Genomic DNA, 26447 nt, shown 5'->3' with positions numbered 1-26447 from the left:
TTTGTTACATATATCTGAAAGTTACTGCATAAGAATTCTGTGTTGTTACATATATCTGAAAGTTACTGAATACATATTCTGTTTTGTTACATATATCTGAAAGTTACTGCATAAGAATTCTGTGTTGTTACATATATCTGAAAGTTACTGATTACATATTCTGTTTTGTTACATATATCTGAAAGTTACTGCATAAGAATTCTGTGTTGTTACATATATCTGAAAGTTACTGAATACATATTCTGTTTTCTTACATATATCTGAAAGTTACTGCATAAGAATTCTGTTTTGTTAACTATATCCAAGTTACAAATGAAAGCTTATTTTTGCCCCAAAGAGTGAATAAATGCTATAATGCAATTTAAAATGCAGTTTCTACTGTTTCTATCAAATTGCAACCCCCCTCCCCCAAGATCAGGTGGAGGGGTCCTCAGGGTAGATCAAAAATACGCAGGGGGTCCAGGACCCCGAAAAGGTTGAGAACCACTGGTTTAAGAGGTTGTCTTCAAGCTCTGGTTTGTTCAGCTGTGCTCTCCTGTTCACATTGGTTTGCCAGTCAAGTTCCTGTGTTCAGAGATAGTTCAAAAAACAAAAACAAAAGAGCAAAAATGATCTCTAGCTGGTGGCATAATCACGGTAGAGACTCCAAGGAAACGGACCAGGAACAACGTCCAGCGGGAGTGATTACGTTGGCCACTGTTTTCCTGTTGTCCACAAACAACTGAGCAGCTGAGTTCCACCAAGAAAAGATTTGGGGAGGGTCAGAGGTCTTTTTCCCCATCATGTGATTGGTGCAGTTGGGGGGGGGCAGTCGCCTACAAACAAACAATCCACATGACTGGATGGACAGACAACAGATAAACACACATTTTAATGCCAATAATCAACCCTTCAACCCCTCCCCCACACATTATCTGTTTGTTGTTTCATTACCAAACTGATGATTGAGTCATTTTGCTGTTTGACCTCCATAACACTCTTACCAGAAATAAAACATTTTTAATTTTCCATATTCCACGGCCATTTCATAGGAGTCCAGGATAATGCCAATGCCAGTCTCAGTACTGTAACTGGTGCATCAGCTGTCTGGTTGAAGGCCATCTTCGTCATACATCAGAGTAAAACAATACAACAATAATTATGTGCGATTTAAAACCATAGCCGGAAAAAAAAAATCACAACAAAATCATCGCTCTAATTTTGATTCCCCCCCGGCGTGTCAAGGGAGGGTGTTCCTTATGAGCTGACATAAGCAGCGCTTCGTGTGAAACCGGCAAACTCTCATAGCTGAAGCGACAAGAACACACTTGCCATTGAATGGGTGCATTTCTTGGGAGTATGGGGTGCACACAACTCAAAATTGAGGCTACGCGTCACAACTGACGGATGACTTGGATTTCAGATAAAAGGGCCACTCGAGATTCTATACGTTCATCTGTTCAGGGTTACCCTGGGTTACTTGAGGCAACAGACTGGGCCAACAAAAAAAAATCCACTAAATCGTTACCACATCACAACGCAAAACCAGTTCAAACAACCTGCAATCGATAAGTCGGTTTATTCCAATTAGGACGGAAACCTTTGTAATCAATGAAATGAGCTCGGTTATTCAGGACAAGGCGAGCGGGGCTCTCCCAGGGGGGCGGATAAACGAAACACACCAGCATCTTCATGCACGCTCAATAATCCAGGTGAGGAACTCAAAGAAGGTTGACCTTGACAGAGACGTTTCATCACGCAACTAAGTGACATCTTCAGCCTGGAAACAAACATTGTATCCAGACGAGCCGATTCAACTTTCTTATCACACAATATTTGGAACATTTACGGATCACATCGTATCCCGTTCGACGGATTTTCAAATGATGTCCCTGTAAACATTCACAGGTCTTATTGTGGCCCAACCCGTCACTACGTTATCGACAGCAAAAAGGGTTCCTGAAGGGCAACAGGTTCCCTGTGCTGTTGACATGAAAACAGGACGCGTGACACAAAATGTCTGTTATATAAACAAGCTTCCCTCGCAGAGGCCCGTCCCCCTTTTCCACATTTGCCTTCCAAATGATCATAAACCTTCTAGTGGGAGAACACGGAGAGCGTAACTGTGACATTTGTTATACAGCAAGTTCATTGAGAGCTCATCTTCTGACGCCCCTTTTCTAGATTTGGACAGGCCCTTCATCTTCCTCTGCCTTACTAATGTCAACGTGGCTACATACACAGCCATCATATGCACACATCTGCCTGCTGTCCAAGGAGTTTATATGTGGAACTTACACACAACTCACACACACGCAGGTCATTAAGCTCTACCGAGATTTAATTTAACATTTTTACACATAACACATAAAACGTATGACAAAAATCCTCCATACGACGGTGTTGTCGTGTCCAGCTGTTCTGTCAACAGCACACTGACGCACATCAGATAATACAAAAGTGCAACAGATGACTTTTTCAACAAGACCCTCGTATTTTAATAACTTTGGCATTATACTATTTGACCGACACACAAAAATGAATGTTTGTTCCGTTCTTTAATCATCGTAATCAGTGTGTCTACCTTCTGCCGAGAGGCGCGGGCGACCCGCTGAACCCCGTTCGTGACGGGGGAATCGCAATTACTTCCCGTGAATGAGGAAGTCCCAGTAAGCACGGGTCATAAGCTCACGTTGACTAAGCCCCTGTAAATGGCAAGCTAAACGAACGGATGTTTTCTTATGTGAGCAGCTGTGTGCTTTACGACATTTAACCAGCATACTTATAGCTTAAAACCCCCGAAGATGTAAAAGCTAAAACAGATTAAGAAAGTTCAGAGTACCTTGCTCTTTCTTAAATGTGCTGTTGGGGTGCAGTATCTGCCTGCTTGCTCATTTTCGTGTACGCGGTACTGCCTCCCACCTCATGCGTCTGGCCCGCATTTTCAACAGGGCCCATAATTCTCATGCCAGTGATGTGCAGTGCTCGAGATCTAATATTTGGTGAATCTTGTGAAAATCACTCAGCGAAAGGTCCGACCCGAATGCGACTGACTGCTTTGTCCACTCCTGCTTGTCTTTGCAGTGTCAGAAAAGGAGCACGCCAGCATTACGACAGACAACACTGGTGTGATCTATAAGCAGCGAGTGGATTAAGACACGGGGCGGCAAGTTGAGGTCTGTAGCACCACCTTACCGAGCTCTTCTAAAGCATCTATGGCTCAGCGTATAAACAGGGCTAAGATTTCTGTTTAAGCAAACTTATATTTTAATGCACATTATTTTGTTCCCCCAAATTGCTTTCACAAATCTTCAGTCACTTCAGGGACTGCGATGAGAGTGCTGTGGATCAGCGCTGTGGCATCGTGTGAAAGGGAAAGAACGTTTCACTTCTAAATAATCACCTGGGTGAACTGATATTGTGCCTGTGCTGACATACTTGCACAGTGTGCACTACACACCATTGTCCAAAGCCAAGTGTAAGTGCTCCAGTATGTGTGCGAGAGAGAGAGAGAGAGAGAGAGAGAGAGAGAGAGAGAGAGAGAGAGAGAGAGAAAGAATGTGAGTGTTTGTGAGTCAGGTCAGCAGCTGTTTCTGGCTGCAGGCTAACAGGTGAGGCAGGAAGTACAATGCCGTGCCATCATCAGGCAACAGCTCCAGGAACTCCACGGGGCTCATTTCCATGGCAACAACCACCAGCGTCTCTGTTGGCACGGAAACACATCAAGTCAAACAAAGATTCTCAAAAGAGTAGACAAATGTGTTTTCCTCTTGCTAATCGAGACTGCCCTGCAATTTCGACCTTATTTTTGAGCCGAACAATTTGCACAAACTAGACAGCAGACTAAGACGAAACTTGGCTTTCATGAGAAAAATTACTTGCACTGTGAGCAGTACTTAAGATGCAAAACACCACATGGACCTGGCTTCTACCTCTGCCGTTCACAAACTGACATTTATGCCCCTTTTCCACTACACGGTACCGGCTCGACTCGACTCGACTTGCAGAGTGTCGTTTTCCATTACCGTAGCAGTACCCCCTCAGTGGAGCTGGTCTGCATTGATTTTGGTACCCGCTCCAGTTTTTTTGGAACCTCGACAAAGGTGGTACCAGAAAATAACAGTTACCAAAATGCCGGTACTTTCCAGTAATGGAAAACGAAAAAGTCGAGTCGGGTTGAGCCGGTACCATGTAGTGGGAAAGGGGCATTAGCTTCAAGTGTCGCTGGCCCAACTGTGCAGACTTGAAGGGGGGGTTGCGACCCCTTCAAAACCAGTTGTGCATGAGTGCAGCTAAAATATATATGCTATTGTAAAAGATGAAGAAGTTTGTGTTTTATTTGAAACAACTTTATAATCCTCACTGGCATGAAAATTGTCAAAATATATTGTACCTACACCCCAATGCCATTCTCTCGTAGCCTCTCCCTCATATTCTACTGTTTGGTATCGCCCATTTGATTTCATTCAAAGTAGAATTTCAGAAACCCCATCAACATGCAGGTGATGCAGGTAAGATGTGCTCCATCACTTTTAACTTGCTCAAATAAGTGTTTTGATAAAAAAGTATTTATGATGTGCCAACTTACTTTCCTGGGTTGTTGGCTATATTTAAAAAAAGAACATTCACTAGAGCAAGATTAAGCTCTGCAGAACTAGTGCACAAGCACCTATTTTGCAGTATCAATGATGAGCATCCAATCAGGATTTTATATGAATACATGATTTATATGAATATGAATAACAGAGCACAATTTTGTAAAAAGAGTTGTGCGTCATATCCATGACACTAGGTGTTCTTGTTACCTTTCAGAGCAGCCAATAGGATGGTGTTGTCTGCTGCAGCTCTTGTCCTATCACAAAGCTCTGGGAGGAGCTTCTTCCACCATAACGCCTAGAGGGATTAGGCCGTGATAAATTACTGCATTTACATGTACATCAAAATTCCCCATATTAGACTGATTAAATTAATTTTCTGGATAAGAAATGACGCCTCATATTCTAACAATATATAATAACTGTTAGGATGTAAACGGGTCGGGCGGTTGCGCGCCTTGCACACCTTTTAAAATAGCTGGTGAATTCAAATTCATAATCGATGAAAAGTGAAAGAAATATTTTAACACCTCCCATGAAACTCGAACACTCGGGAGGTATTTATGACAACTGTAATTTACAAAGTCAACCAAACCAAAAATGCAGCTGTAATCCTGATGAACAAAAACCCGGTCTGATTAAACGCTTGGTGTCCCCTGTTATCACAGACCATATGTGCATCTTGAAGCTGGTGATTGGCGTAGGGTATGATGGCTTGGGGACATCGGTCCAGCAGCTTTTCCATGCTGCGTTCATACTGCCCCATCCTTGTGGCACACAGGATGTGCAGGCTGAGGCCCCACAAGGTCTCCTCAGACACCCGCTCCAGAAGTGGCGCGATGGAGCACGCAGAGAGCGACGGACCACACAGGAGGGACTGGGGAGACAGACAGTGGACTCTGACAGTTACAGCTGCTGTGTTGGGGACAAAATGTACGTGTAGAGTAGTTTAATTCTACTCAAAATGAGTACAGGTCTAATCTGTGCTGGAAGCTGGTGTGGAGGAAGTGGTTTTCTGAGAAATGTTTGATTGAAGTTCTACTTCAGCCAAATAACAATGAAGGGAGCTGTGGACTTGTCTGCCTGCCTTTACATACTGTGTACTTTCAAATACATATTCTCCTGTAAAAAAATTTTTTACCTTGTTTATTAAGGCATCAGATGACAACAAGATAAAGATGTTGGCACAGATTTATGTAAGAATGTGAGTTACTTGTAGTTTGTATAGTGCCTCCTGGTGTTGTGAGCCGATGGTAGTAGCTGGTGTTAGTACGCTGATCCAGGGGTACAATGCACCGTAGTGAGAACATGAAGCGATCTGAAACACACATACACATACACACACACACACACACACACACACACAAAATGTTTAAAACTTTGGTGTTATCATGGCCGGATTAACCCACCAGGGGGCCTCGGGGCACGCGCATCCATTGCCCCCCCCTCCCCGCCCGCTACACAAACAACACTAAACATTGTTAAATGTAAAACTAATGCAAATACCCAACATGGTAGTCGACGCTTTACCAATCTGCATGGGATTTGGATGGCGACTACAAAGTACAACACAATTTTGAATCACAATCAGTAGACTTTGTAGCTTGGGGCCCTGCATCAGTAGAGACTGTAGCTTGGGGCCCTGCATCAGTAGAGACCGTAGCTTGGGGCCCTGCATCAGTAGAGACTGTAGCTTGGGGCCCTGCATCAATAGACTTTGTAGCTTGGGGCCCTGCATCAGCAGAGACTGTAGCTTGGGGCCCCCGCATCAATAGAGACTTTGTAGCTTGGGGCCCTGCATCAATAGAGACTAGCCTGGGCCCTGCATCGCGACGCAGGGTTGGAACAAACAGTCCCTTGTAGGGTATGACTGGGGAGCCCTACTATACGCGAACACAATACCCCTGACCTTTTGGGGCCCCTCGTGGTCTGGGGCCCCGGGGCACTCGCCCAGCATGCCCGGTCCGTAATCCAGCCTTGGGTGTTATCAATTGTCAAGAGTTGTCTGAAAACTATTCCATGATTGGAAAACTTCCCATCTTTGGACGATCGTGCATTTTAGACAAATATATAACTTGGCAGTGATTAAATATGTTCTACAAGAGACAAGCTATTAATTAAAAAAAATAGATTCATACACAGCTCATAACCAATTAAATGTGTCAATAACTTTAATAGAGTCCTGTACCAGATCATCAGCAGTCTTGAGAGACCTGTCAGCGGCAGCCGTATGTGTGGGGTCAGTGTGTGCATCAGAGGGCTTGTGTGTGAGTCGGTCGATGTAGACCGAGGCCAGTTGGAAGAGGAGTTCCTGCATAACAACTTCCTGCGATGAGGCCATTAGCACCGCCTCCCAGAAATCCACGAGTAAGTCATCCTCACAGCCCAGCTCCTAGGCACACACACACACAGGAAACATTGTGCTTGGCTCTGTTTTTGGTACTTTTCCAATCTGTACAAAATATTTCATTGCCACAAAACCTTTTTTCCTTCAGTGTTTTAAACTCACACACTTCCTCGCTGTTCTGACCTGACATACTGCACCTCGCTACGCCGTACTCCGTACCTACGCTTTCCGGAGCAAGACTCAACCTGACAGAGATGGGGGGGGGGGTTTCTTCGTACCTTGAAGACACGGTCCGCCTGTTCCAGCTGAACCTTGCTGTTCTCGTGCAGGGCCACCATGGCTGCCACCAGAAGCCCCGGCTGGTTGCGTATGAGGTGGCGTGCCAGCGCCGTGGGCTGCGTGTGTGTGTCCCGGTGCCCGCCTCCATCGTGAAGCAGAAGCCTGGGCTCCTCAATGAACCCATACACCAACAGCATCTACACACACACACACACACACACACACACCCGTGCATACACCGTATTTGACGTCACAAATTCCAATGGTCATTTAAAAAGCAGCGATTTGGACTGACAGCAGGAATAGCAGAACGTATTCATATAAACAGAAACATAAAAATATATTAAAAAGTTACAAAAACTGTTTGAATTCTCTTCCAATAACTTTCTCTCACACGCTCTCACTCACACACACTCACACACACACACACAAACCCGATACCTCCCCCCGCCCCTAACCTCGCTGTGTCTGCTCATAAGCTGTTGGTATCGTGGAAGGTCGTCCAGACGCAAGGCCATGGTCGCCATGGTGATTGTCAGGGGAACCGTCATGCCGCTGCTGTCTTCCAGATGTTGTAACCGTAACAACGCCTGGGCGGGGTCGACGTTCGCCATACAAGGGCTGGCGCACACATTCGTGAGCTGGTAGGGCTCAGACCAGCTGAAAACCTCCGCTACCTCGCCGGCTGTCTCCTGCGAACACAACGCCGGTTGAAGATATGTCCACTTGACTTCAACGCCAGGCTGCATGGTTAGTGTGCGTTTGTTTTGTAGTGTGTATACCTGACTGAGGACCTGATCCGTTTCCTCTAACAGGAAGTGTTTGAGGTAAAAAAGGAAGCCAGGGCCATAAGAGCATGGGCTACTGGGAAGTGGGCGGTTCCTTGAGATGACCTCTGTGACTGACAGCCTAGACATCCTATAGTACGGCAAAGCCAGGTGGCAATCATTCTGGTTGCCCCTACAACAAATGAATAGAATAGAATTTAATAGAATGGAAACGAATAGAACAGATAAACAGATGAGAGGAAAGCAGACCAAAGGTAAGCCTACGGATTTAAGACCATCTAATGACTAAAACAGTCAGGCTCGAAGGCTTCTTAAGCGACACATCCTGGCGAAATGTCCTCGCATAAGACACTCAACTGCCTCATCAGTCCACCCATTTATAAATCTGTCTGGTAAAGAGCCTGGCGTGTGATGTGGCAACAGAAGGACGAAGAGTTCTTGTCCATGTGTCAACTATCGGTCTTTGTGTGTGGGGGAGAAAGTAAGTGTTTGCACATTTTACCTGCTGAAACAGTCTCCCAGCTGGGCACAGTTCTCTCTGAAGGCCTCCTCCAATTCTTGTCGGTCTGTCTGTCTCCTGACCTCGGTACTTGCCTGCGGTGAGTTTGCGGAGTTCTTGTTGCCGACCGGCAGGGTCTGGAGTAAGGAGGCACGCAGGAGGAGGTGGGCTTCACTGAGGAGGTGGCGGCAACTCTGGGCCTGGAGGTTGGTTTCTGCATAACGATGGCTGTATTCAACCTGACTCACGCACACACATACACGGGTCGACAAAGCGATGAGCATATACAGAGAAATTCATCCTTTTTTTTTTTCTCTCCCCAATTACACCTGGCCAATTATCCCACTCTTCCGAGCCGTCCCGGTCGCTTGCTCCACCCCCTCTGCTGAGCCGGGGAGGGCTGGAGACTACCGCGTGCCTCCTCCGATACATGTGGAGTCGCCAGTCGTTTCTTTTCACCCGACGGTGAGAAGTTTCACCAGGGGGACGTAGCACATGAGAGGATCACGTTATCCCCCTCCCCTCCAAACAGGCGCCTCGACTGACCAGAGGAGGCGCTAGTGTAGCGACCAGGACATGTACCCTCATACGGTTTCCCACCTGCAGACACGGCCGATTGTGTCTGTAGGGACGCCTGACTGAAGGTAACACGGGGATTTGAACCGGCGATCCCCGCGTTGGTAGGCAACAGAATAGACCGCTACGCCACCCGGACGCCCCAGAAATTCATTCCCTTGCACGCACACACACGCACACACGTACACACACACACACACACACACTGTACTCAAGGTCTCACACCAGAACACATACGCAAAGGGACGTACACCAGCACAGTCTCAGATACACAAACACACTCGGACCTTTAAGTACACACATGATTAAACAGAGTCAGGTCTACACCAGTGTTCTTCAACACCGAGTGAGAAAAGCTGAAAGCTGCTTGGAGACACAAGTAAGAAAAACAGTGGTCTACAAAGGCCGAAGATTCGGCTTTCTATGGTCCGATTTATCTATCGTGCGTGTGTGTCTGATGATATCTCTTGAAGTTGTGTACCTGTATGTATGCATGGATCATTCCTGTAGGTTGTGTGTGTGTGTGTGTGCGTGCGCGTTACCATCTCACGGTAGAGTGTGAGGGGAGAGACGGTGTCGACCACATAAAGGTTCCATCCATGCCCCACCTCGACGGACTCTTTGGGACGAGAAACTGTCCACTTCCTGTTTCTAAGGTCAGAGGTCACGCAGAAAGAAAACCAAAAGGTGAAGTCAAACAGAGGGGTTGGACTGAGAATGCCTCCACCTCAGACCTTAGTAGTAACTTGTAAAAAAAGAAAAAAAAAAAAGAAGCTGTATTAGTTTTCATCAGTACAATTTTACTTGCATTTTGTTGTGGCTGTTGGTGATGACCAAGCAGTGATGATGATGGTGATTATTATTATAATTATTTAGCCATCTTTCTTGCTTTACACTGTTTACACACTGTGGGTACATACAGTACTCTGACTAGGAGTATTTTCACAATACAACTGTGCTGGAAGCCATAGTTGAAAACAGAGGTTTCTTTGCTATAACTGTGAGAGCTGGCCCACACCAGAACAAAAAGAGAAAACCCTCCTTCCAGGTGTGGTGGCTGTATGACACATCGGTTTGACAGTAAAACAAACACAATGAGGAGACAAACGGGGTATTTTGGGGTTCCCGTTCAACCTTTACCAGACACAGCTTCAAAATTTGCATAAAAACAGCTCGACTTAAACACATTCAGTGCAATGGTCTTCGGACAGAGATATCCGTGTGTGTGTGTGTGTGTGTGTGTGTGTGTGTGTGTCTTAGGGCTGCACAATATATCGATATCAAGGACTATATATCGATATCAACATGCGCGATATACGTATCGCAAGACCGCTTGAACTGGGATAAACGGTGTACGCAGTTTGTGTTGACTTTGGTGCCCCCTCCTGGTAAAACGGCGGTAGTGTCACCTGGCTGATTCCGCTTGCATATGACGTCACGAACTACAGCTGGAGGGCAGGAAGTGATTGTCTACATAGGAAGCACTACCACAAACTGTCGCAATGCCTATGTTTGGCGTCTAAAACCAGTGTTTCTCAACCGGGGGTCCGCGGACCCCTAGTGGTCCGTGGTGTAATTGCAAGGGGTCCGTGAAAATAAAATATCTTTAAAAAAAAGATCCTATGACATTTATAGAAATAGGATTATTTTACTCAAATGTGACTGAGACCTTTATCTACCTAAACTATAAAGGGTAACAGGACTTTTTTCTCTAATTACATCTGTTTCACAAGTGTGATTTATTGTATTTTAATAAGAGATCTCGCTCCCGTTTGCATTGTTAAAAGTTACTGCATAAGAATTCTGTTGTTACATATATCTGAAAGTTACTGAATACATATTCTGTTTTGTTACATATATCTGAAAGTTACTGAATACATATTCTGTGTTGTTACATATATCTGAAAGTTACTGAATACATATTCTGTGTTGTTACATATATCTGAAAGTTACTGAATACATATTCTGTTTTGTTACATATATCTGAAAGTTACTGCATAAGAATTCTGTTTTGTTAACTATATCCAAGTTACAACTGAAAGCTCTTATTTTTGCCCCAAAGAGTGAATAAATGCTATAATGCAATTTAAAATGCAGTTTCTACTGTTTCTATCAAATTGCAACCCCCCTCCCCTAAGATCAGGTGGAGGGGTCCTTAGGGTAGATCAAAAATACGCAGGGGGTCCAGGACCCCAAAAAGGTTGAGAACCACTGGTCTAAACTAGCAAGGTTCGGGCTAAACCAGCTCCACCTCGTCCATTCCGCTTTCCACTTCCTGCCCTCCATCCGAACCTCGCGCGTCACCAGAACCACGTGACTGCAAACGAGCTATAACAACAAAACACAATGTAAAAAAATAAATTCTAACTTTAGTCGCTCACTCTGCAAAACCGGTTAGACGTCAGTTTTAAATGGAGACTGTTACGTAATCATTTATAACATAAACTGCTAGTAGCTGCTATATTTAAACAGGCCCCAGATGTAGCGTTAAAGTGATGAAGAAACTGTGTTGCCATGCAACCAAGTTGGTGGTATTTGTTCATTGTCAGTATAGCGGCTGTAGCCAGGTGCACTTTTTTTTTTTTTAGAATAAAATCATGTTGCTGGAATGGAAATAATATATTTCATTTTTTTATTCAGTCTGCACAGGCTGTTCATTGTCTGGGGTCTGTGTTCGCTGCAAACCCAAAGCAGAAAGACATTAAAACTGTACACTTCAATATTTGTTTATTTGTCGCGGGTCATATCGTCATCGCAATATTCAACAACATTATCGCATATCGCATGTTTTCCTAATATCGTGAAGCCCTAGTGTGTGTGTGTGTGTGTGTGTGTGTGTGTGTGTGTGTGTGTGTGTGTGTGTGTGTGTGTGTGCATGCATGCATGTTGTTTAATCTGCCAAATGTTATTAGTTGGAGAACACACTGAGATGCACACCCTGAGGACAGTTAGGCAGGTTATGATCAGCCAAGCTTGGGGACTCAAACAGGACTCAAACAGGGGTTTCACTTTTGGACCAAGCTGCAAAGTCAAACAGAATCTTTTGGACACACAAATCACCATGTTTCTGCGGTCAGCAGTTTCAGCTCCTGTATGTGTGAACTTCTGAATATACTGTTTTGCCTCGGCTCTTACAGAAAAGCAGTCTGGCAGGGAGTCTGTGCACCGTCTGGGAGTTGATGCCACAAACCCTCGATGACAAACACAGGTTCACTGGAACACATGAAACGACTTTTGGGATTTTTTCTCTCCCTTTTTCTCCCCAGTTGTATCCGGCCAATTACCCCACTCTTCTGAGCCGTCCTGGTGGCTGCTCCACCCCCTCTGCTGACCCGGGGAGGGCTGCAGACTACCACGTGCCTCCTCCGATACACGTGGAGTCGCCAGCCGCTTCTTTTCACCTGACAGTGAGGAGTTTTGCCAGGGGGACATAGCACGGGAGAGGATCACGCTATTCCCCCCCCAGTTCCCTCTCCCCCCCGACCGACCAGAGGAGGCGCCAGTGCAGCGACCAGGACACATACCCACATCCGGCTTCCCACCCCAAGACACGGCCAATTGTGTCTGTAGGGATGCCTGACCAAGCCGGGGGCGACATGGGGATGCCATCCAGCAAGCCCCGTGTTGGTAGGCAACGGAATAGACCGCCACGCCACCCGGACACCCATGAAATGACTCTTCACAAGAAACCGGCCATACTGGAATCTATTCAAAATCTTTATCGGCAGAAGAATGGCTTTGAGAGCAGTGAAGTCCAGTAAAATGTGGTTTCCTCGATATTTTGCTGCAATGTCAGTTACAACGCGGCACTGTGAGTGCAGCAGAAGCATCACGAGATATCCTCGGTTGACTTTGTAAGTGCAAGAGGTTGCAGGTTCAGGACAACAGGTTTCGATTTCCTTTTAAACAGGCCAGTAAATGACTCGCTGTATGCCACGGCCAACAGAGAAATAATAGATGTATGCTGACGGGCAGGGAGGGGCTCGGCGGTTCGATTGTAAGGGCTATTTCGGTCCACATACAACACAGGCAGACGGACGTCAACTTTGACGCACACGGATCAAATCTCAGCAGACGTCCACACGTGAGGAATATGGAGTACGGCAGGCGTAGACAGAACTGCTGACTGTTCACCTGCGTATGTGTAGGTGCCCTGCCCTTCGAGACTATTTGATGTTCTTAACACACTCAAAGGTCTTAAAATAGTACCTCCCGCGCCTTAAATGTTAGTGTAAGACTGGAGTCAGGCCAAAGAGATACCTTGACGGTTAAAATGTCTTGTTAATCTTCCCTGTTTCTCTTGATGCTGGGAACAGTTGAAGCTTTAATATTTCCGCTCCAACTTGTTTCCACTGTTAAGCGTCTCATAGAGAGTCTCGGTAATGGAAGGCAGGAATGCTCGCATCACATTCAATCCTGTCAAAGTATCTCTTACAGATGATCGCTCATCAGAGAATTGGGTTAGTAATCAATAGCTCAGGTGAGTGGTGACGGCATTGCAGCTTGGCCCAAAAAGTGATAACCAGTAGGGGGCTCTTACAGGAAGGGGCGGGACAGAAGGCTCTCCAGAGCCGGAGTGGTTGAGGGATTGATTCCCACCGCCAGGAAAATACCAGTCAGCATGGTGTGCTCTTTTAACTCACTACAATTATAACACACAAACACGCACACATGCACACATGCACACACGCATGCACGCGCACACACACACACACACACACACACACACACACACACACACACACACACAAACAGTCTTTGTTGCTCAGACAGACCTCGGTACCTGGTAAATACCTCATCGTTGCATTCAGAAACGGACAAGGAAATCTCTGCTGATCTATCTGCAGAAGGATGTAGAACTACAACCATTTCTTCACCCATTACTTTAGCTGCAAGTGTGTCCACATACAGTATGTGTTGTAGTGTGTGTACCGTGCATGGCATACATGTTCCTGTGCTTTGCACCATGTTCGGCGTCCTCTGGTGTCTCCGTATCAGCCGCGGAGAGCAAGACAACGTGACGGTCATGGATGCACACCGAACGCAGGCCAATAAACAGCTGCATCCTGAGAGCGCACACCTCCAGGTTGCAGGGAGGGCAGGCCTTAAAACAAATATACAAATAACACACCACCAATAAACTGTGAATATCCAATGCCTGTAGGATTTTACACAACAGTAAAATTGAGTATCAGTGAAAGCTGTTGTTCCCTTAAGTACAGCGCATATTCATGCCGTTTATATCAGATGTAATACTGGTATCAGAGCTAGGTCATAGCCAAAGTCCTTGGGACATTTTCACTCAGTGAACAAATGTATTTCTTTTTTCACTGAGGAGAGAGAGAGAGAGCGAGAGAGACAGAGAGAGAGTGAGAGAAGGCGCGAGAGAGAGACAGACAGAGATTGCTGTTATTGCAATCATTGTTGCTGTTGTGCTGTTGTTTTACCTGCTTTGTTGTTTTACCTGTTTTGGCAATATGTACAAAAACATATGTCATGCCAATAAAGCAAATATTGAATTGAATTGACAAGAGAGAGAGAGACAGACAGAGAGACAGAGAGAGATCCTGTCATAGTTTTGTGTTGCAAAAGATGGTACTAAACCGCGATTTGCGATCAATGATTACTGCAGTGAAGTATGACTACTTCAGTGGCTGACACTAGCAATCAGTTCATCCACCGGGGAAACCATCACTTTCGGGAGAATGAGGACTGTGTAGTCAGAAAAACTAAAGCAGACATCAGTAAGCACGCCATTTGCGGGAGCAGTCGTGACAATCATAAAGCAGATGTCTATGGACAGCCGTGTCAACATTCAAACACTCCACCCGGTTCTAATCGTAGATCCCCCTTATTCACTCATAACTGACAGCATTTTATACCAGCCAAAATCTAAATAACAAATCTGTAAGTCTTACCTAACTGTAATGATCCAAAAATATCACAACAAATTGTAGCTATTAAAAATGGTTATGCCAGATATCTATAATAATTAAACATTAAAACTCTAACCTACGGTATCTATCAATCACCAAAATGAATATTCTAGGGGCGTCCGGGTAGCGTGGCTGTCTATTGCGTTGCCTACCAACACGGAGATCGCCAGTTCGAATCCCCGTGTTACCTCCGGCTCAGTCAGGTGTCCCTACAGACACAACTGGCTGTGTCTGTGGGCGGGAAGCCAGATGTGGGTATGTGTCCTGATCGCTGCACTAGCGCCTCTGCTGGTCAGCCGGGGCACCCGTTCGGGGGGGGAGGCAGAACTGGTTGGAATAGCATGATCCTCCCATGCGCTACGTCCAGTGGCGCCACCCTGATACTATCCCTGGCCCCCCCGCTGACCCCCCCAGCCATGAGTCGCATATGCACAATGTGCTTCTGATTATGCAGAATATGCTTCTATCTGATATTTTACATTAGGTGCTGTTCATTTAAATCAATAATGTATATTTTTCTTAACTCTCATATTGACAGTTTTCAACTAGCCCTGTACAGTATACTACAACAGCATAATAGAATTCCTGGAATTCAGTCATGGCTTTTGGTTTTGGTGTGCCACCCCAAGATTTTCAGTGGCCCCATTTGGCCACCTCTATGAAAAAATTCTGGGGGCGCCACTGGCTACGTCCCCCTGGTGAAACGCCTCACTGTCAGGTGAAAAGAAGCGGCTGGCGACTCCACATGTATGGGAGGAGGCATGTGGTAGTCTGCAGCCCTCCCCGGATCAGCAGAGGGGGCGGAGCAGCGACCGGGACGCCTCGGAAGAGTGGGGTAATTGGCCGGATACAGTTGGGGAGAAAAAAAAGGGAGGGGGGGGGGAATCAAAAAAAAAAAGAAGAAAGAAGAAAATTCTAGGTAAAATATCAATTATACCAAGTGATGCTAGCTGAAATTTATCTTATCCTTGTATTTAACCATTCCATTTAAGGCACATATAATTCACCTTTGACTGGTTGCATTTCCAAGGAAACAGTAATACAGTATCAAGTTTTTTTCCTTCCAAAAACGCCATTGCAGTATCGACAAAGATATCTGACATTAGTTTGTGTTATCTAGTGGGTCTCCAGCAGCTATTTTGTTACCAGATAACACTGTCTGCCCTCCCTGCATAAAGAGCTGGAGACTAATATGTGTGTGCCCACAGTTAGACTTGCTGGCCTGTTTGTTGCCTGCTTTCAATAAAATAACCAATAAAACTTCAGTAGAATGATCTTGTTTGTGAAATGTGATTCCCCAGTGATATAGCCAGTGTCCTTTCTTCCAGTTCTAACTCTGGGATTTAACGGCTTGGGATCGGTGTTAAAGTTAGCACTTTGTAGCTGGAGGTCAGGCTCCTACCCTCATGGTGGTATCAATGTAGGGGTCCTCCACCCTGGCCACTACCGCCGCACAGCGCACCGAGAAGCACTGCAGCGCACTCCTGACACACGCACACACACACACACACACACACACACACACACGCACACGCACACAATTTAACAACCAGAAGTTAAAGATGATAATAGTTCAGCTAATTTTGATACTGAGAACTGGATAATGTGGGTGTAGCCATTTACTGTGTACTTTTACATCAAATTCTCCAAACTCAGTAAAGCAGTGATACAATAAATATTGTTTTTTTTTAAAAATTATAACATTAATTTCACGTACTTGGTGATGACATGCAGTAAGTGATTGGTAAGCACTGCCTCCAAAGCTTTTTCTGGGTACTGATAGGCCGACAGCAGCTCAACGCCGCCCGTAAGACTGTAGAGGTAGCCAGTGTTGGGGAGGGAAAAGAAGCAGAACACACAAGCCGGCTCATCAACCAGCACTGACGAGTTACCTACGGGGGGAGACAGAATGAGAGGACAGATGGAGAGGCACAAAGAGAGACAGAGGACCAGAAAGAGAGAGGAAAACAGTTGTGAAGAGGGATACTACAGCTGTGAAGAGGGATACTACAGCTGTGAAGAGGGATACTACAGCTGTGAAGAGGGATACTACAGCTGTGAAGAGGGATACTACAGCTGTGAAGAGGGATACTACAGCTGTGAAGAGGGATACTACAGTTGTGAAGAGGGATACTACAGTTGTGAAGAGGGACACTACAGTTGTGAAGAGGGATACTACAGCTGTGAAGAGGGATACTACAGTGAACGGATGCAGAGTTAGATGTATTCTGAAACGTCTCTTTTTTGCTCTCTCGTTTTCTTTCGCTCCTCTGATGCTGTACTCACTAGTGAACACCGGGTGGAGCTGTAAGGAGTGGAGTTTCGTCTCCTCGACACCGCAGCCCTGGAAAAAGTCCGGAGCAAAACGCCTACGGGGGAGAAAGAGAGACACATACATACTTGAATCACACAAAAGCCACGTGTAACACTGCAAACATTTAAACAATCACGCTCATGTCAAACCGACGTCAAGAGTAAGGTTTTTGTGGATATGCATTTATCAATGTCATTTGCTTTTCCAAAGTCTTAGACTCTGGTTGATTTTCCCAATTTTGTACAAACCTACGAGTATCATTATTCAGAGAGTGTGCTTAAAGACGAGTAAAATAAGCCCATACAAGGCTTTCAATAGACTTACATTCAATAGCTTTTCTTACCATATTTCCTGTTTCTCTTCACTGTCTTGAATATTAATAAGAAAAAATCCCCCCCCCAAAAAAACAAACAAAAAGAAAAGAAAGATACACACCTGTACAAAACGTAAGTCACCATGTATTGACCCTTGTCCTCAAGCCCAGTCTTTTCTATAGTAACAGACAGGCCACAGTCTCTGGCTTGGTTGCCTAACAACTCCTGGTGTTGGGGTAGGAGCAGGAAGTCAACTAGGTCCTCTAGATGATCATCTGGGAAAGTGCACATAAAACACACACACACACGCGCAAAACAAACTTACTCGGCAAGTCAATGTATTCATGCATTTATTTACGGTTTTCCCAGAGGTTTCAAGTTTATGCCCTAAAGTCATGAGAGAAGAATTGTTCTTTTAAAACTTTGCCGAATTTGTCGGCGATCCCTTTCAGAGTCCCTGGCCAGCTCAAATTAACCCTCAGCCAGACATAGTGGTGACAGAACCTGGAATCCGCTAACTACATGCCAGCTATCAATACCGTACCCAAACAGGGCATCGTGTTATGTAGGGGTTTTACAGATGTGTACGTTCTGCCAGGTGTGTTATTACCGGTCTTTTCTGCATCTGGGGGTTCTTCCTGTTTCTTAGAGTCGGAGGTTGGATCCAGTTTAAGTACAAGCACCTCCAGCTCTGCCCGTACTGCCACATATCCCCCACACAATGCCACCTATGGGGGACAATGAAGCATTATAGAATAACCAACACCAGAGAGAGCAGAGTTTCAAGCCCTTGTAAGTCATTACGAAAAGTGTGGTTTGGACTTCTGCATGAACTGCTGCAGTCACAGATACACAAAATCATCAATGGGCATTTAAGATTACTGTTAGCCGCAGCTATATTTGTCCCATGAGGCTAGATTTAACGACTGTTAAGACTTGGTGAGAATTGGATGAGGTTAGCTGAGGGCTGGTTATGTTCTATTATGTAAATTTAAAGAATTGAAAGAGGGAATAGTTTCCCTTTATACAACTGTATTACTAGGGTTATATATGAACTACACAATAGCTATTAACAGCACAGAGCAGCGATTTTCAACTCCAGTCCTCAGGGTACGCAGTACTGCTGGTTTTCTATTCAGTCAGATATTCCAGTAGTCTACGCAGGGCGTTTTTAGATCTGGCACAGCTGGTGAACGTAATAAACTACCTGGCAGAATAGAAAACCAGCAGAACAGGGGGATCCCCGAGGACCAGAGGCAAGAACCACTGGTATGGCATACGATTATGCTTGTGCATGTACAGGCCAGTAAGCGCTAGCATTAAGTCCGGTTAACGTGGACAGTAGTTACTACTGTTTTGTATAAGCACTGAAGAGAGGAGAACCTGCTGAGGTGAGAACCCAGGAAGATGCAGGATGATGGAGCGCTCAAAGTCCAGGATGGAAATGTTTGGGTTTGAACCAGCGTTCTGACCTGGGAACAGAAAGAAAGCAGTGGGTAAAACTACATGGATAATTAGTACCACTCTATTACTAACTATAGCACCCTTTAGCTTAGCCTCATTCCCAACCCGCTCACTTTGGATTGGGTCAAACGGTTATTGCATTACGTCAAAGCACTTAAGATTTAGATCAGCAGAAGAGAGCGAAAGCAATGTAATTACATTTGCTGTAGTTATTGTATTAAAGACAATGAAATGAACGACATGAAATACAATATGGAACTAATTTTGCCCATTGCAGTTGGTCTTCATCTTGCCGACTTCAAACCCTCCGCTTCTCATTCTGAGGCCGAAATTAGTTAATAGAGTACACAAGAGTACATTGAGAGTACAAAATCAAATATCCTCATAGTAGTCACAGTGTATCCAACTAGATAGTTACGTATTTTCAGTAGAATTATAACTGAATTTATATAATTCATTTAGAATTATATTTAGTTTGTTTTTTCCAACTGGGATGCTCTAGTCCTATTACTAAATAATCCTAAACCTTTGGAATAAATGACGTTCAGGGCATTCAGATCTTGAGTGTATCGATGCTCTTTGACTGAGTTACCTTGGTTGTGACTGGAGTTCTGCTGAGTGTTTTGCCCAGGAGGCTGAGGATTCTTTTGGCTCTGTTTTTAAAAGATATTTATTACAACATCAAACAACAACTAAGTAAAAAACATGTTATTTCATTCTCAACCAGCATAACATAAATGACTGAATTCAGCTACATGTTGCAAGGTTTTTTTTTGTTGTTTTGACCCATTTGTACATTTTTATATACTGGCCTGTCTCCTTAAGATGTGTAACAGTCTGGCTGTCAACAGAAACCACCAAAATTTTGAATAACATTGCAGACTGTAGACCAAATATTGTGGAAATTAAATGGCTAAATTAGGTGGAACTGTGTAAAGTTTGGTTTTTGCTGCACCCCTAATGGGCTGTCTTTACACACACCTTCATGAAAACCCTCCTTTACTGAGTGTCTTGATGCCTGCCCTGAACCGACCGGGGGGGCTCGTTGGTTTCGGTCATTATGCCACTGTATTGTACTGTATTGTTTATAAGGGTGGGGATACCTGCAGCCAGTTGAGACTGAAGAGGTCACTTAGTTGAGTGATGAAATGTATCTGTCAGTAAACATTGTATCCAGATGAGCTGATTCCACCTTCTTTGACTTCCTTTACCGAGTACAATAAATGTGCCAAACTAGGTGACAACTGACCGCTTGTCTTGATGACTATTTATCCCGAGTGGTGGGACATTTGTTTAGAGCGCCACCATATGGTTGCTTTGGATATTTATAGAAACAATAAGACAGCATTGTCAAAAACGTTATAGGATAATTTCATCATATTCTCCCTCACATGAAATTTTGGAACTGCGGGAGAAGAAGAAAAACAAAACAACAGCAGCAGTGGTGAATGGTAGAAGCTGTTGTGCCAAGGAGGCCTTATCATGGGATAACGTATCACATGACATAGGGTGCCATGTGGAAGCGTCTGTCTAATTTAATCATGGGAATAACTTGGAAGAGTATCCTAACAGCATCACAAAATTACTTAATTTCTCTCTGCCACCACTAGGCTTGTTGCAGCGAGGCAGTATGCTTGGTGCCATATGGCAGTAGTGCAACCTCAAAGCAACAAAAAGGGGACACCATCACTTTGCAATTACAAAATAAAAGCATATACACCGATGAGCCAAAACATTATGACCACCTGCCTAATATGCTGTTGGTGTTCTGTGTCCCACCAAACAGCACCCACCCGCCAAGGCATAATAATAATAATAATAATGCATTTATTACCCAATTTCCCCTCGGAGATGAATAAAGTATTCTGATTCTGATTTTATATAGCGCTTTTCATCGTACCCAAATACGCTTTACATAAATTGGAATAAACTTAAAAGCAACACACCAAAAACATGCAACACAACCTACATCATAAATCACATAAATCACCGATGAAAGCAGGTCTGAAGAGGTGAGACCTGATTAATGCTTGAATGTGGGCAGATCGCAGCAGTGCCTGATGTGCTTGGCGAGGGAGTTCCAAGAGGAGGGGGCAGCAGGTTGAGTGCATGGACTCTACAAGACCCCTGAAGGTGTCCTGTGGTGTCTGGCACCAAAACATTAGCAGCAGATCCTTCGAGTCCTGTAAGTTGCGAGGTGGAGCCGGCGTGGACTGGACTTTTTGATCCAGCACATCCCACAGACACTCAATTGGACTGAAATCTGGAGAATTTGGAGGCCAGAGCAACACCTTGAACACCTCATCATGTCCCTCAAACCAGTCCCAAACAACGTGTACAGTGTGGCAGGGTGACTTATCCTGCTGAAACAGGCCACTGCCATCAGGGAATACCATTGCCATGAAGGGGTGTACCTGGTCTGCAACGATGTTTAGGTAGGTGGCACATGTCAGATTGATGTCCACATCAATGGCCGGACTCAGGGTTTCCCAGCAGAACACTGCCCAGAGCATCACACTCCCTCCACCGGCTTGTCATCGTCCCACAGTGCATCCTGGTGCCATCACCTCAGGTAAATAGCGCACATGCACACAGCCATCCAAGTGATCTAAAAGAAAATGGGACTCATCGGACTAGGAGACCTTCTTCCACTGCTCCAAGGTCTAGTTCCGATGCTCATGTGCCCATTGTAGGCACTTTCAACGGTGAACAGGGGTCATCATGGGCACTCTGACTGGCCTAAGGTCACGCAGCCCCATATGCAGCAGGGTGCGATGCACTGTGTGTTGTGACACATTCCTCCTGTAACCATCATTAAAATTTTCTGCGAGTAGACCTTCTGTCGGTTCGGACCAGACGGGATAGCCTTCACTGCCCTCACGCATCAATGAGCCTTGAGCGCCCAACACCCAGTTGCCAGTTTGTGGTTTGTCACCTCCTCGGACCCCTGTTGGTAGGTACTCACCACTGCTGACCGAGAGCACCCCACAAGCCTTGCCGTTTCAGATATGCTCTGACCCAGTCGTCTGGCCATAACAATTTGGCCCTTGTCAAAGTTGTTCAGCTCTTTACTCCTGCCCATTTCTCCTGCATCCAACACGTTGACTATAAGAACTGATTGTTCGCTTCCCATCTAATCTACCCAGAACTTGACATGTGCCCTTGTTTGGAGGTGATCAACGTTACAGTTCACCTGAGAGTGGTCATAATGTTTTGACTCATCAGTGTATTATTGCTGAAGTGATTAAGCTTGGCAAGTAGAGTAAATGAAATCGTGTGCAACAATGTGCTTAACCTGCTGATCAATGACAATGTGAAAGAGTTTGTGTCACATAGTCACATAATAGTGCTTGTTGGTATAAAATTATAACATAACTTCTGGTTCATTACATTCTAGATATTCTCTGCACCACTGCACTTTATCACCTCAGATTTCGCCTGTATAAGTCAATGCTCAATCCTTGTGTGTGTGTGTGTGTGTGTGTGTGTGTATATATCTGAAGATTGTTGTGTTGTAGGGTTGTTGTTCTATGTTAAGTACACCAAGAGGGCCACGAAACCAGAGTCAAATTCCATGTATGTGCAAACCTACACGGCCAATAAACAGGATTCTGATTCTGCTTAATTACATTCTGACATAAGCAAAGGTATTCCCAAACTTTGAGAGACATCCAAAATTAATGCAGAGGATTTGCAATGTACAGCAAGAAAGGCCAACAACCCTATCTAGTGGTGAAAGGCAGTAATACTGTTCATCAATTGCACTAAAGGGTAGCAATACCTCAGTGGTACCACCATGACAAGCTAAGCCGCCATCATTTTTACAGCTGTGATGTGATGCGTCTCTACTTTTTTGACAGGCCAGGCTTTTTAAAACCACTCTCAGTGAGAGGGAGGCCAGACCCGATCTGCAAGAAAGATCCAGGTGTTTAAGCCAGATGTTTGTGAGATTAGCCAAGACAGGCTAAACTCACAGAGCCAAAATGAACCACGGAGTTAGGCCTAGACATGCGAGGGTAGACACACAGTAAGAGAAGTTCAAATTAATATGGGTATAACACATTAAAAAAGAAGCATCAAAATCATACCAATTTGAAAAAAAAAATCGAATTAATATGTCATATGAAGTCTTTTTAATTTCTCTACAGCAACCAGGTAAAGAACTTAAATCTGTTCTATGAGTTCGGTATTTTTGCAAAATTAGTTGCAGGTTGTATTTAAACACTGACTAATGTTGTTTCTGTCTCCTCGGAGTATATGCATTGCAGCTCCCTTAATAATCGTGGACTTAAACTGAAGACTAACAGAAACTAATATTGAAACAAATCTCCACATTAAAAAAAAAGAAAAGCGATACTTACTATATTCTGCTGGTTCTGTCTCCTCAAGGTGAACAGAACCAGAGTTTTGTCGCAGGCCACCAGAAGGTCCCCAGTTAACGGGCAACAAGCCACAGCTACAGGTCGCTCTGACAGTGGAATCTCAATTATCTCCATCTGAGCCCCGCCCCGCACAGACGCCCCTCGCAGCAGGTGTCCTAACAAACGCACCCCGACACGGGCCTTTTCCTCAGCCTGCACGGAGAGAAAAAGCTGGATAAATGCGATGACGGTACACAGAAAGAGACACTAGGAACAGACTATACTAACATGACAGAAACAATGCACAATTCTTGAAATAATCAGGCTTTACCTCTAATGTGCAAATACTACTAGTCAGGAATCTACTGACAAAATTCGTAAACGGCGCTCATGGCACTATGAATCAGAATTCTGCTTTTACAAGAATTAGCTTTAAATTTACCTCCACAAAAAAGTCTGGCTACAGTTCTTTTGACTTGGTTTGATGTCCATCTCAGAGCCAAGCACGGTGTTGGCTTGGAGGGTCATTTTAGTGCTTAAATAATTCAAAATATGCGATAAGTCCTTCCACCCTCAGTCTCCTCGGCCAGTCTTCATGTTTACCTGGTAGCGCCAGTTGGTGTAAGCTCTCAGGTAGGTGGCATTGTTCTTCTCCTCAATAGTTACCAAGTAGTCTCCTGCAGAAACGGGGGTGAGGGGGAGTGAATAGGACAGAAAAGCCAGGGTGTTAAAGCTTCTATGTGCGTTAATTCCGATTTCCTGAAGCATAATGTGATTTGTAAAAATTAGCAGGGGTTGCTGGAGTGGCACTGACTGAAATAAAGTAGATGACTCATGCTGCCCCAATCCCCAGATTTCTGCAGTCAAAAAAACCGGAGGTGGGCTGACTGAGCAAATCTGTTGTTGCTCATACTAGCGTTCCTCAGTGGACAAAGCAGTGACCGAAGCAAACTGATGGGTATCTGCTACCTTCCTGTTTTAAGATGCTTGTCTTGTCTATTTTCATTTGTTGATGTTATTCTCATCACTTAACAATGGCGGTCAGTGCTCAGGCAGAAGTGGCACACAGCCCTTTAAAATCAAGAGAGTTTGGTGGTGGACTCGCAGACACCTCCAAAGCCAAAGTAAGTAAGTAAAATTGCATTTATATAGTACTTTTAAAAACACACAGTTACAAAGTGCTTTACACTCAGTGCAGAAAATACAGATAAATACATAAAAGTCACAAGTGTGTGAGTGTGTTAGTGAGTGTATGACAGAGAGAGAGAGAGCGAGAGAGAGAGAGAATTGAATTTGCAACAGCTCTTTATTTAATGAGAAAACTAACAACGAACAATGACATCATCAAACATAGTCATTCCTTTACATTAACATACACAAAAAGAGTTCAACTTCCATCATAGAACCAAGATCGATTCAAAGAGAGAGAGAGAGAGAGAGCGAGAGCGAGAGAGAGAGAGAGCAAAAGAAAATCTGTAACTGAAAGACAAGTGTGTGCATGAGAGAGAACACCGTACCTATGTTACTGTACTGGATGGCCCTCACGGTGCCCATAGTGGCAAAGCGACACAGAAAGGGGCAGGTTTCCTGGTCCAGTGAGTACACCTCCACCTTGGTTTGGATCAACAGAACAAGGTCAGTGTCCTTCGAGAGCCTCACACAGCCAAAATGTCAGAGGATTAAAACTTGAAATTAACTGGTTGATGTTCCTGTATTTCTACATCCTTCATACACTGAGCTATTTTGTATTTGCTGTGTATCACTGGTTGTGTTTCTGTTCTACAAGACAGCTTAAAGAATGACCATCACACACACACAAAAAAAAGAAAGCACAGTGAAGCTTTGGGACAGAAAATAATGGATGACATTCACCCTGAGAAACGGTTATTGTGCTGTTTATTCTTCCTCTTTTGTCTCAAGCACTGGTGGAGTGTCGCATATTGTACATTTGCATGATTTTAATCAAGGATATACACTCCAAAAAAGCTCTAAAATGGAAATATAAGAAAGAGATCATGCTACCAAACTGAAAGACAGACAGGTGGACAGACAAGACATTAATGCAACCTTGCATCCTCCGGTAGCCACGACAAACAGGGCTCCCCCACCACAACACACCAGTCCAGGCTCCTGCTCCACCTAAAGGGGGGGAGGGAGAGAGAGAGAGAGAGAGAGCTCAGTTAATTCTGAATATGTCTGTAGTATTATGTGCTTTGGTCCGTCCGTGACGCCCAGATGCATGACTAACCTGCACTATCTGCTGTGAGGCAAACGGATGACAGTTATAGACATGCACCATGTTCAGTCCACCTCCTGGAGGGCCTTGGTCAAGGACAGAAACGGAAATAGCCTGGGCTCCTATCTCCTCCCGTTTTGCTGGTGCTACGGAGTGAAGTACCAATAATCCATGTGTTCAAAACCCCGTCTGTGTATCCCAGAAGCGTCCTTCATCCAGCAGAGCCGGTCCACAGCAGCTGGAGACCTTCAAGAGAAAACAAAGACTTCACAACAAAACCCAGACCCACCATTACAAGAATAGCCCGTCCGTTTAGAATGAGCCTCCAAAAAACTACACGAGTTTATTAGGCACTGCGATCTGCCCTCCACACAAGACCTCACCCTCTTTATCAAGCAAGGACGAGCGATCAGTACTGTGGAAGGCCACCCGGAATCTAACGTTATAGCCGGCCGCCCAGGAAGACCTGCGTGTGCGTGTGCGTGAGTGCGTGCGTGCGTGCGTGTGTTCCGCTCAAATCGATATCACATGCCGCAGTCTTGTGAGCGGCATCAGTGACGAACGGATGTCGGTTGGCCCATTTCGACGCAAATTGAATCGAAAACCGTACTCACGCACTTTGAGACGGCGAGGTCTCGAGTGAGAGTGAAACGACGGAAAAGTTGTTTTGGGTTTTTTTTTAAACTGCTGGAAAACACCTGTGACGTTTCCATTCGGGTCGGCGTCGTCTCACGCTGCGGAGTAGGAAGTGAGACTTCC

The 26447-nt window shown here is 44.9% G+C and overlaps 1 protein-coding gene across 5 annotated transcripts; it reads right to left on the bottom strand.

Moving 5' to 3' along the window:
* Positions 1-1058: 1058 nt before the first annotated feature.
* On the bottom strand, positions 1059-26413 carry hps3 (HPS3 biogenesis of lysosomal organelles complex 2 subunit 1). Of its 5 annotated transcripts, none has more exons than XM_056276175.1 (25): positions 26072-26413; positions 25701-25934; positions 25520-25591; positions 24970-25063; positions 24056-24129; positions 23453-23665; positions 19684-19744; positions 19011-19099; positions 18238-18355; positions 17749-17902; positions 17286-17368; positions 16717-16891; positions 16402-16483; positions 14010-14167; positions 13604-13705; positions 9606-9714; positions 8491-8726; positions 7983-8160; positions 7659-7892; positions 7200-7397; positions 6763-6966; positions 5788-5892; positions 5245-5451; positions 4785-4872; positions 1059-3682 (listed from the first exon to the last, which is right to left on the bottom strand). In XM_056276175.1, the coding sequence occupies exons 2-25, from the start codon at positions 25749-25751 to the stop codon at positions 3555-3557; spliced, it is 3213 nt and encodes a 1070-aa protein (XP_056132150.1). In that variant the 5' UTR covers positions 25752-25934; positions 26072-26413; the 3' UTR covers positions 1059-3554. The 5 variants fall into 5 exon arrangements, with proteins under 5 accessions (XP_056132150.1, XP_056132151.1, XP_056132153.1 ...); XM_056276176.1 differs by having other exon boundaries at positions 26307-26411; XM_056276178.1 differs by having other exon boundaries at positions 26303-26406.
* Positions 26414-26447: the final 34 nt, after the last annotated feature.

Source organism: Lampris incognitus, chromosome 3 (assembly GCF_029633865.1).
Source record: "Lampris incognitus isolate fLamInc1 chromosome 3, fLamInc1.hap2, whole genome shotgun sequence".
Classification (NCBI taxonomy): domain Eukaryota; kingdom Metazoa; phylum Chordata; class Actinopteri; order Lampriformes; family Lampridae; genus Lampris; species Lampris incognitus.
This window is presented reverse-complemented; position numbering and strand designations above follow the sequence as displayed.

Bases quoted from the DNA above. Each gene is read 5' to 3' on its own strand.
- hps3 (XM_056276175.1), bottom strand. From the start codon at position 25,751: ATGGTGCATGTCTATAACTGTCATCCGTTTGCCTCACAGCAGATAGTG. The intron at 25,064-25,519 runs GTTGCATTAATG...ATCCAAACCAAG, and splicing joins TGGCTACCGGAGGATGCAAG to GTGGAGGTGTACTCACTGGA. The intron at 8,161-8,490 runs GTAAAATGTGCA...CATTTGTTGTAG, and splicing joins CTGGGAGACTGTTTCAGCAG to GGGCAACCAGAATGATTGCC.